The sequence below is a fragment of the Zosterops lateralis genome, assembly GCF_965231275.1.
Source record: "Zosterops lateralis genome assembly, chromosome: 4".
NCBI classification, from domain to species: domain Eukaryota; kingdom Metazoa; phylum Chordata; class Aves; order Passeriformes; family Zosteropidae; genus Zosterops; species Zosterops lateralis.
Genome location: NC_139765.1, coordinates 60,551,131 through 60,563,677, shown reverse-complemented (window position 1 = coordinate 60,563,677; position 12,547 = coordinate 60,551,131). Strand labels below are relative to the sequence as shown.

At 40.0% G+C, this 12,547-nt stretch overlaps 1 protein-coding gene across 3 annotated transcripts in view; it reads right to left on the bottom strand.

The window, feature by feature from the left end:
* The window catches only part of ATXN7L1 (ataxin 7 like 1), a 111,753-nt gene extending 99,870 nt beyond the window's left edge, over window positions 1-11,883 (bottom strand). For 2 of the 3 annotated variants that reach the window (XM_083860395.1, XM_083860394.1), the window contains exon 1: window positions 11,789-11,883. In XM_083860395.1, coding sequence (XP_083716521.1) covers window positions 11,789-11,807 — 19 coding nt within the window. In that variant the 5' untranslated portion in view covers window positions 11,808-11,883. The remainder of the gene's footprint in view (window positions 1-11,788) is intronic. The other variant, XM_083860396.1, reaches the window with a different exon arrangement.
* Window positions 11,884-12,547: the final 664 nt, after the last annotated feature.

The window sequence follows — 12,547 nt, the reverse complement described above, 5'->3', positions numbered from 1 at the left end:
TAGTTTCTCTTCACTTTTTGTCTACTAGCAAAACTAGGGCACTATTCAAGAGAACAGATGAGGCTGAAGCCTAATAATAAAGGGAATGTTTAAGTATGTGGAGAACAGAGGGCATGTTTAGGGAACAGAGTTAAGAAAGATTAAGATTTATCTTTCAATATTTATGTTATCTTTGCAGTCTGGCAATTACAATTAGTTTTGCTTTCCAGCTCCGAGACAGTAAGACAATATTAACAAAACAGGGAGAGTTTATTTTTACAAATGAACTGCTTTCACTAGAAATTTGTTCTGTATGCTACTTTCCTGTGTGCTATACTATCAGCTTTGATGCCTCCTTCCTCCACATCAACTAATTATTCCCTATCTCCTTGAAATTCCTCCTTAAAATAGCTTACTGCATGAAATTTTTCAACATTCATAGACTGATTTCTTGTCTTCACAACATACCCTGCTTATGGTTTTGTCTGAAATGTATTGGAAGCTCTCAGAAATACCATATCTTGCTGTTCTAAAGCTAACATATACGTTACATCATTTGAACACATATATGACACATCTATTTAGAACTTTTCCAAATACATGCTTAATTACAAGGAATTAAAAAAAAACTCGAAACAAATGAAAAGCCTACAAGAACTCCCACAGAGGATACACTCTTACCTTCCAGGAAAGCGATAAAAGTTTACAATACCTTTGATTTGCCAAGGAGCTTGGAAAACAAACAGTCAGAATAGAGACAGGTATCTTGAAAAGCTGGAAAGAATAATAAATGCCACAAAATAAAACTCGAAGCATTCCCTCCTTGAGGAATGCAGTCAAGAATAATTTTTCTTGATGAGCAAGAAACCCAAAAATATGTAAAGCTGCATTACCTCTTTCAAAATTTAAATACCTAAAAGGCCTGGTAATGTTCACACCCAGTGTGTTGTGAGTTATGAGAGAAACTGAAGAAAACTTACACCAAGCACAGAATGTTCGGAGACTCTATTAAAAGCACTATACACACAGCTCACCATAATTTCAAGAGCTGAAACATTTTTCCTCATGTTTTTCCACTGCCATGCATTCAGTTTCTTAATATATTTGCCCAAGGTTCTCCAAGTCTTCTAAAAAGCCAAAAATACAGCGAAAGCATGAATACAATCAGAACCACAAAACTTCATGATAGTGCACAAAAAAAACCACCTGAGAGACCCTGAAGAGATAATCTGAAGCCTTTTTTTTCCCTGTTTTCTCAGCACCTCTGCATGGTGTATAAGCTGCTGGGATGACTGAACATTGAAAACATACAGGGACATGCAGAAAGTTGCTTGGGAAAGGCAGGCAAGGTAATGAATAAAGCCTTCCAAGTCAAAGGATCAGCTCAATGCTCTGCGTGTGAAGGAACAAATCTCTCCCACAGCATTTTCCTCTTCTTTAAACAACTGTTTAGATCTACTAAAGAGATGTGAAAACCTGAGATTAACTTCTTAGACACTGAATGACATGAATGACAGCCATTCCATGTAACCCCTCTAAAATTACTACATCCTGCTTTCTCAGAGAAAAAAAAAAAAAAAAAAAAAGTGCTGTATCATAAAACATGCCTGCCTGTAGCATGTAGACAGGAACAAGCTGCTTTGCCCTGCAAGACAAGCAAAAGCCATACAACCATGGTTACGGCAGCACCGCGCCCAAGCTCTCACGATACACCCTGAGCAGTACGACATTACCCGGGGCCCAGTCCACGATTATGCAATCCCGTGGCCTTGTCTCAGCTCTGGAAGCAGGAAGCACAAGTCAGTATCAGTATGTAATAAATCATGTAGACATATTATCTACTTACGATGCACTGCAAGAAACAGAACTACTACTTTCATGTCCATCATGCTACGTGATAGATATGACTAGACACTCTTCTCTCTCCTTGAAGAGCTTTTTTTTTTGAGATGGTTTTTGCTCTGCTTGCCAATACTAGGTCCAGGTCTACCAATCCTGAACTCACACTTGTCTAAAACATCCATTTTCTTTGCTATATTCTTGCCTGTCCTAGAATTTGCAGTGGAAAAGAGAACCAGTCTGAAAATGAGGTTATCGCACATTTTCTCTCTACTGCTGCTTACTAATCTGTGCCATTCCTCCAGTTGAGCTGAACCCACACCTGCAATTTCAGCCTTTTTTCTTCCTACTTTTGACTCACTCCTCAAACCTCTTCTTTTGTATCTATTTCTTTCTCTGCAATAGAATGCAAATATTTATTCCAAGAGAAAGCGAGAAAACATAATAACCATTTCACATTCTCCCTTCCCACTCTCTTTCTCTCCCTTCTTCCTTGTACAATAGATATAAAACACATCTGTCCTACTCTCTCCTTGCCTCACTCGCATCAGCCCATACCTCACATCTCCTGTCTCCTCCCGCTCTGACAGAACACCAGGACAGCCAATCAGTCTTTTCTGGGTTGGGAAATCTACTTCTAACCCCTTGATTCTCTAACTACATTACTCTTCCTGTCCTCCTTTCCCCTCTAAGCTTATTATGCTCTATTTGATAACAAATTACACTCTTGTTTCTAACTTCATCGTGAGTTTCCTTCATCTGTCCCTTGCAATACAGTGAAAGTATTCTCACTAAAATGTCTAAAAGCCTTTTACTATTGCAACATCACAAATGAATCATTTCCATCACCCATAACCCTTGTGTGTTCTTCATAAAAATTAATTGCTTTTCTCCTTTTGATGCTTTCACTCCCTGTTTCTGATTTCCATGACTCTCTCCTCCCCTTCTGCCCATCCTTCCTGTATGAATCCCTTCACAGAGTACTGGCAGGATCCTTTTTCTTCCTTTGTCTTCTAGCAGGTCTCCATTGAGCTGTATCTTTTGGTGCAACACTTATGTCTGAGAATTTTACATTCAGTTCCTGAGAACAGCTCTCAAATACAGTAGATTTATGTCTAAACAAAAAATCTCATTCTATCTGACACCTCTCGCCACTGAGTAGCTGTTAGCTTCAGCTCGACACAGGCAGAACAGAATTTAGATCTCACCACTCCTACCCTCTTTTCTCTGCCTCCTCTCTTGATCACCCTGGACAGCATAATCAACTTGTTCATCATTCAGATATAAAACACTGTGATAAACCACTATGTCATCTGTGCAGGTAGCTTCTCTCTTAAACCATTCATTCAGGTTATATCTACATCTAAATGATTCTTCCTCTCTTGCATTCCTAGGACAAAGTCTGCTCTAAACATCTTCAGAGCTAAAGGTTTGTCTGGGCCTTCACCTCACATTAGCTGTATTTTCTTATTTTTCATGTTGGCAAACATTATCCTGCTTGTTCACACTGTTCCAAAAGTTTCTTCTTCTACATTGTAATACTGCTTTATTCTCTGCATCCTTCTATGCACAATCCTCCATTTCAAATTCAAATATTGGGAACAACTCATCTTTGCTTTCCAGGCTTCTCTGTCTTATGTACACTAAACTGTCCACATCCAACTTGCTGTCACACCGTTTGCTTACATTTCTAGTTGGCTCATGAAGCTTTAAACAACAAGCCTGTATTTTCATTCAGGCCAATTTCCACACCTGAGTAAGGATACCTCCCAAGCTCTTGCAAAATTACTTCACTGCCATCCAAATTTCACCTTAAAGCTTTCCCTGCTACAGTTCTAAGAAAGTCATTTTAGCTTAGGCTAAAGTCAACCACATTGAGCAACTAAGTGCTTTTGTTTGACATTATTAAAACTCCTGCCTCATCATACATTAAAAAATTAGTTCTCTGCAGCACAATTTCACAACACACACAAGCACACACCCTTCCTCTCTTTGCTAGTACCCTGCAGAGTAGCATCTAGTGCCTGATGGGGCTGCTAGGCATTAAGATCATGCAAATAATAATACTGTCTCCCTAGCCATTGCAGTAATATCAACTACTTATATTCTTCCAGATCATTGTCCTCTATCTTCATTATCAGACCCAAACAAACAAGGTTTTGGCTCTGTCAGTGTTTGCTGTGGTGGCATGGGTCCAACAAACTTTTCAGATGTAAATCATTATATCCTCCTGTGTCAGTAAGATATAACTAAGAGCAGCTTAAAACACAACTGAATATGTTATCACATGATAATCTACCAAATCTAGACAATCACAAGTGGCCAGCCTGAAAGCCACCTGAGGACAGGACACTTATCAGAGATTAAAAAGTGAACACACATAATGATTTACATTTCTTTAAATCTCAGCTTCCATTCTGACCACTTCAGCTCAAAATGATGACAAGCTTGAGTCACCTTATTCTGTTACTGGAGAGATCCAGTCCCATCCTCTTTTGTCTTGCTAAAGAAAAGAATTTTGATCCAGCAAACTTCTCAACAACTACTGATATGACATTAGCAGTGTTCAATCCAAATATAACTTCAAATTCCCAGATTCTGCCTTCCCTATGTCTAGTCCCCTGCAGTAGGAAAAGGAAGAAAAAGAACGACTGGACAGAAAACACAAAACACTGGTAACATAAACAAAATAAAGAACATAAAGAAGATCACACAGAACCAAACCCCATGAACTCTTGCCCTTTGCCAGTCATTCTTATGTCTTGATGCTACTTCATCAGTCCCTCTTCTGTCTCCTCTGCTGAGCACCTGCTCCCAGGGAACGGAAAGGGAAGCCAGCCTAAGCCCTGTGTACCACACAGTTCTGTCACAATACAACTGCTTCCGTTTTACAGATGATTCAGGAGGGGCCTGCACACTAAGTGAAACTGCACTAGACAGATACTGGAACCAGCAGTTGTGCAGAACCTGGAAATTCTGTCACTAAGTTCTTTGCTACTTCTGGTTGATGCTCTTTCTGATCTGGGAAAATTCCCCCTTTTTTTTTTTTTTTTTTTTTTTGCCAAACAGCACACACTGTGTAAATACATGAACACAGAAATCAAAAAGCTGGAAGACCAAATACTTGTAAATTCCAATTACTGTCAAGAAAACAGAGAGCTAGGAATATGTGTTGGGCTTAAGCCCAAGTGTATTATTAATACAGCTTAGTAAAATACGAAATGAAATTACTGAATAATAAGCAAAATATTTCAGAAATAAGGAAGACATTTCTTTGAGTACCAAAGACCAAGAGTAATCATAAAGTTCGCTTCCCCAGCAACATCAGTGGCTTTCAGGCATGACTTTTAATAAGCCATACAAAAAGTTATGACAAAACCAGTCCCTTAAAATCAAGCATAGAAAGTGACACAGAAAAAAAAAAAAGAGAAATTATTCATGCCATAGTTGGTTTTCCTCTGTTCTGTATCAGTTGCAAGTAGCTGTGCTGGATTCTCCCTTCAATTTGAGTCAGCTTAGTCAGCTGCACAGCACTGCGATAAAAAACTGGGCCATTTTTACTCTCACAGCATCTACCCTGCTCATCCAGCAAGAGAACCATCAAAGATTTCTTGCTAGAGACTTGCTGATAGACCTTTGTCAAACACCCTTACTGTGTCAGGACAGCATTTGCCAAGGGGTTTTTTTTGCATATTAATTACCTAAAGACATCAGCTTCACCTGGCATCCTGCACCATTAATTTCTGAATTGTTTTTCTCGAAGACAAGCTGAAGAACTTCTGCACCACGTTGAACTTGGAAGACAGAAAGATCCAGTAATGTAATCCATGCCCATACAACCCAAAAAGCTTTCTTGCTAGTTACTCCAAAATTAGTCTTAATAATGAATAGTCATGGCATTCAGATAAAATTATATTGGAGTTAACTCTTTAAGAAACACTCATAGCAACAACACTATTTTTACTGAAGGTGATCTTTCTTAGTAATGCATGCAGTGACTACCAGAAACTTTCACTTTGACTATCAGAAACTTATGCTTTCTGCCTACAGGACTCGTGATTCACAACTTAAAGTGTAATTTGAAATGTTTTCTATAGGATTTTCCACTGCTTTCATCTCATTCATACACCTCAGCCTTGGTTAAATGGCTAGTATTTTTTTGCCCAAAGGTAAAAAAGAACCTGATAATGTCCTAATTTTAATTAACTAGAAAAAAAGGCCCATATCAAAGAATTTATTCCATTTCACGGTGGAAATGGTTCACCTCTTGTGTAGTCTCTTTTTAACACACAGATATCTATATTTCATCTACAAACTATTAACTACATACAGAGGCAGATCAACAAGAAGATACACACACATTTTTATATATAAATCAAAATTAGATACATGAAGACATTTACTTTCTTTAGTGACAGCAGGGCTTGGGGTACCCTCTAGTAAACACATAAATTTCTCTCTTTCTCAAGTCTGGTTATAAATTACAACTTGTAGAAGGAATGTCAGAGTAAGATCCTTAGTGACAGTGCTGGCAGTTGACAGGGAATCACACATGGTTTTCCCCCACATAATCAAAAAAAGGTATCTTAAACAACAGGAGATCTAACCACTTCAGAACAACTGTTGCACAAATAATGCACTTCATCAAGATATGTGCACCTAACAAAACCAGATTTTTTTAATGAAGTCATATACAGTACAACAGTTTTAGATACATATTCAATAACATCAAAATCTCGATTCAAAACACAGAATGTCTGATCAGAGAGCCTTATCATTGCTCCACTCCTTTTGTGTGTGGGATGAAGAACTAAAGGACAGGTTTCAGAAAATAACTATGTAACTATGAAGATAAACTCCAATTCTGACTAAATTTTCTGGGCGCTATCATACATAATGTTTCATTCTTCCTCTGTCATCATTCCTTGAAACACATTAAATGAGGTGACAGCCATAACCAGGAGACATGCCACCCCCTTGCAGAAGCTGTCCATATTAAAAAAAATACAAATATCAGAGCCAGATATCACATACAGAACTGATCAGTCACTTACACACCAGAATGCACATCAGAATTCAATCCCACTGCCATTTCTCATGCTAAACAAAGACTGCATGGGGAACTCTGCTTAGTGTTCTTATTCCCAGCATAAAGATAAGAATGGTAAGAAGAAGTTTCTCTTGAAAATAGCCACAGTTTTGTGCCCTGCCAATTCTCAGTTCTTTCACTCATCAAGCACCACAGAATATTACATGTGTTTAAGAATCAATATCTCTGTAAGACTATGTTATCTTATAGAGAAGAGACAGAAAATTATACAACATTCAACCCTGTCTTTTGCCCACTGCAAAACCAAAACCAACCCCAGATCACCAACTATGGTGGTCTAAATTCAATAACCTCACTTCTTTCTTTTCAAGTAATGTGTTTAAAACCTTGCTATAATTTTCTTTCCCTCTCAGCCCTTTCTAACATTCTCTACTACCATAAAAAGGTGGAAGATGAAGGCGGTGAGAAAAACAAGAATGTTTTTATTCTTTTCTTTTTAGTATGTTTTTAAAGGAGACAAATAGCACCACGGGCAAACCACTAGTAAACAAAAAAATAATAATTAAAGTTAACTCCAATCTCTATGCTTACATTAACCAGCTGGTTTTGTTTTCTCTTCTTTCACAATCTCCCCATAATAATTTTAGTTCTCTTCCTCTTGCTTTTCATAAAGTAGAATGTTGTATCCTTTTTCCCCTCATAGAAGTGTTCTCTACCACGTAACCTCCTTAACTTCTTATTCTTCTTAGATGAATGATAAAACCATCAAAACATTTTTCTGAAGAATTAAAAAGATACTGAAAAGCAAAACTAATCAGTATCCCTTTAATTTCGTTCTTATGTTGCCAAAGGATTTATGAAAAAACTATCCACCAGATATTTGTGTGGGAAGTCAAAATAGGAAAAATATATTGTAAACAATTATCCAGTGGATCTAAAACTCCAGTTTGCATGTGTAATTATAAAGTAAAATGGTCAAATTTGGGAAGGATAAAAATCTCTTTACACAAAACCAGAAAAAAAGTTGGAAATTTTTACACAACATTCTTAATGTCAAACAATAATGAATTAATATGGTTAGTGAAAGGATTATCTAAGAAAAAACACACACATCATCAGATTAAAACTTCAATAATACAAACCCACTGAACTGGGAAACTGAAGTTGACTATGACACCAAGTACCCAGACACAGACCTAAATCCCACAGGTCATATTTAAGTCTGCTGTAATTCACAAAGATACACAGGATATCTTTTGCTCCTTTACAGCTTTTGTCTACCTACAAACACTCACAGCACTCAATGCTTCCACTAATTACTAAACCAATTATTAATACAAGTTCTGCACATGAAACAAAAAAAAAATCTCATTCTTCCATCATTTTCTGAAATATTGTATAAAGTAAAACACAAGCCTCCAAAATTAATCTATAATCATTTACAGGTTATGGCTGATAACAGAACACTGTACCTGCCTCAGGCACACAGTAACTGTGATGTTTTACAGAACACAAACTCTCAAATACAGACTTCTTTTACTATGCCTGCTATCTGCAAGAAAATCTTCAATTCTTCAAATATGCCATTCAACCTTTTAAAATTCAACATAAATTCTAAATGCTGCTCTAATTCTGATAACCCCTCTTTTAGCTAAGCCGGTTGCTTGGTAGTGATTTGTCAGATAAGTTACACAATACTGTTTCTGTTTCCTGATTAGATAAGCAGATAAGTTGGGTTTTTTTCTGGCACAAACATTTATGTATAAAATTTCTCATTTTCTGTGAACACTTGGAACTTTGTAATCCCCTCTCTACAAATCCACATGTCAGTAAAAGTCAACCATGGACAGACTGCATTTGCTATAGGAAAACTCAGAGTAAGTGTCAGCATGCAAAAAGCAATTCTGTCTAGAAAACTGAACAAACGTTCAGGAAATTTCTCTCCCTCTATGCTGCCTACATATACATTGCAGAATAAAGGAAAGCAGTAAGCAATATTTCTGTCTTTACTTTCACCCTTAATATGGGGCACAGGGGGCACATGGCCTTGGTGCATCTCTTGCATTACAGAAATGAACAGCACAGTCAGACTGTGACCCCTCTGCCCAGGGATGCAAGCACCAACGCCTTGGGCAGGCAGAGACTTGGCAGGCAGTGTTCCTACCCCCCACCTCCAGTAAATGCTGCCTCCCACGTCCCCTCCTGGGCCAAAGCAAGGAAGAAGAGCAGCCCACCACTCTAGACACACACGGTACACAACCAGAAAGGAGGCAGCCAAGCAGGGATCAAGCTAACAAGAAGCACTTTTTGACATCTAACACCATTGTTTTTCTACAAAACCAAACTGAAACACCTTGTCATGGTCTGAAGACCAACATATTCCCCCTCTTGAGCTCCCACTATGCTCTGCATACAGTTTTCACTCATCTAAAAAGCCTTCTTGCTAAACTGCTTACAAAGGAATGGCTGCATAAACCTGGTTGCATCAACTAAAGATGATGAAGTGCAGACAAGTATGAGAAGAAGTAAGCACAGAGAGATCAGGTTTTACACTATCTTTATCAAACAGGACAAAAATTTTTGATACTTAAAATCCTGACCCTGGTCACCCCTGGTTACTTGATACAAGTAGGTTACAAGTAACATTCGATTTTTTTAAGACACCATTTACAATCTCCTGGCACCACAGACACCATTAAAAAAGGTCTACTCAAGTTGTTAAGATTGTAAAAAAAAAAAAAAAAAAAAAAAAAAAAAGGAGGTGCGTTTTGTATTTGTATTCTATCATAACCACTACCCTCATCAGGGTGGTGTTCATCTATGAACAAGCAGGTAAAAAAAATGCAACATGTCACACAACATGTGAGCAAGGTCAGAGTAAAAGCACAAGCATTTCTGCAAATATATGAGAAATGTTTCCTGCAGACTAATCTAACTCTTGAAATTTTTCCCCACCTTTATTAGTAAGGACTGTGAGGCACAAGTGGGTGTGATTTACAGTGGGTGTTCAGACACACAGATGGGAGTGGTGAAAACACCTGTATTAACAGACTGCCTGAGTGAATATAGTACAAATATTTCAATGCATACTAATTTATTCAAACTTCATGGAAGTTCTTTCTAAGTGATCTAACATAAGTTACTACTTGAAAGCAATAACATCCCTAAGGCTTTTTATTTTCTAAATATAACAGTCAAATTTGGGTGTTTTTTTCATGGTATTATGACATAAGTACTATAAAAGCCAGTAAGTGCTTCACACCTGTCATGATCATAATGTCAGCAATGACATTATGCTTTGTTTGGAAGCAATTTTTCTGGATAGTGAGTTTAAATAGAGCATCTTTGATGGAGTCTCTGACCCCCCAAAACCCAAACAAGACCAGAACTGATAATTTAAACTGAATCTTTCTAGGAAATAATTTGATTATTATGTATAACTAAGGAGCAGAGACGCCTCAACCTTTATGTCCCAAGCTTATAATAGGAATTTGTGTTCAAGGACTTCTGTGCACAAAACATTTTATCTCAACAAATTAAGCTCCTTATGAAGGCACAGCTGAAGTAGCAAAATTTTTGTTCAATTATTTTTGAATCAACATTACTGATAGATGCACAGAGCCTTGAACCTTTCACCTATAAATAACTACATGGAAATCTCAGTTCTGCTGCTAACTTATCTTTGGGCTGACAAAATAGAGAAGTTCAGGCACGTAAGAATCAAGACAGGAACACAATCCAGCTTGGCATGTCTGTAAAGGTCTTTCAAAAAGGAAGTTTTAGGGTATTTAAAATAACTTTAATGCGCACTCCATGCAATTTTATAGTTTATCACACAAATCTACATTACTCATTAATTCATTCCTTTCTCAAGAGCTTGTTTAGAAAACATAAGATTCCTTTGAGCTGCCAAGATGCTCAAAATCGAACGCACGTGTAATGACAACTGTAATGTAATGAGAAACTTAACATCATTTCAGAATATATATTACGACATTACAGGTGATAGCGGGATTTCTCTCAGCATGAGTAAGTCACACCGAAGTTTTGCTATGATGGGATCGTTCATTATGAACCAACTTCCCAAGAAATATTTCCCAAGACAGAGACATTGCACATGTAAATCGCTTTTCTAACAGAACAGAAACAAACACGAAGCTACTTGAAAAAGCATCCTGAACCATTTCACTAGTTGCATTAGGTGTTACCTCAGCATGATGTTAATGACACACATTGCAAACAAAATGTTTCTCCTCTCACAGCTGACAGAGCTGTGACAGGCCTGGCATATTGGCAAACACCACTAACCTGGAATTTGCCTGCTCACACTGGTGGTACCAGAAGAACTTATGGCCCAAATGACTAAATGTATTTGTTTTTGGATAATATGCGTAAGTTAGTGTAACCTAAGATAACATTTGATGCTGGCTGCTCAGTTGACTGTAGGTCACACTCAGCAGTGCAAACGAAGAATAAAATGCGATCTGAGCTAAAGTGAATGAACTCAAAGATTGTAACAAACCCATTCTCACTGCAAGGGGAAACATCTCCACTATGTTGCTAATAATAATCTAACGTTTAAAGTTTATATGCTTATCTTCACGCCAGCAACTGGAACGTTGCACCAAGGGACAGGGTCCACAAAAAAATCCAATATGGCCACTGATGTGCAGTTGTCTTTTGCCTCAAAATTGTCTTATCTTTTACCACGTCTGTCAGTTACATGTATACACCTGTTATACCCGTACTTCAAAAGAAGTTGACACAGTGACAGTCATCTGCATGTATCCAACCCTGATACCTTCTTCACGGCAGGGAAATGCATATGCTATCAGACCACCCTGTCAAGGCCAAACCACAGTCATTCACAACCACCAAGAAACAGACAGGTAGAGAGGTGTGCCAGCACTATCCACTTACCTTCTTTATTAAGCCTCATAACCTCCCTGCTTTTTCCACCCTCCTTTCCAGTCTCTTCCAGATCTACACCTGCAGAAGAGAAGCAGAGTCAGGAAGCGCCGAGGGCCCTGAGGTGTGCATTTATTGTTTGGCGAGGGGAGGAGGAGGAGAGAGGTGAGGAGGTGAGCAGTGTTTCTATTTGCAACAGCAAAAGCACAATGGTCGGAGCATCTGCCAGGGAGCGGAACCGCCGGGCCCCCCGCGGCAGCACCCTGGCCCCCCCTCCTCCCCGCCCGCGGCATCCTCCGGCCCCTCCGCGCATCCTCCCCCTCGCCCCCTTCCCCCACCGCGGCGCCGGCCCAGCGCCGCGGGGCAGCGGCACGGCAGGCGCGGCGCGGCGTGCGCCTCCCGCACACATGGCACGGGGGCTCGGCCGAGCGTCAGCTGAGCGCCCGGGGGGGCGGCACCTCCCGGCCCCGGCTGGAGGAGGGAGGGGAGCGGAGCGGAGGGGGGGGCGGCCCGGCCGGACCCCGGCCCCGCTCCGGGGGGAGCGGCGTGCGGAGCCGGAGCCGGAGCGCGGCCGGTCCCTGCCCTTACTGTGCGGGGGGGCGGCGCCGTGCGCGTGCGGGGGGGCGGCCTCCCGCACCCAGGCGGCCCAGGGCTGGCCCAGGAACGCCTCGGGACTGGGCACGGGCCGCTCCAGGGCCGCCATGGCGCCGCGCCTGCTCCTGCCTCCTTGTTGCTTTTCCCGTTTCCTTCGGCGGCGGCGGCGGCGAGCGA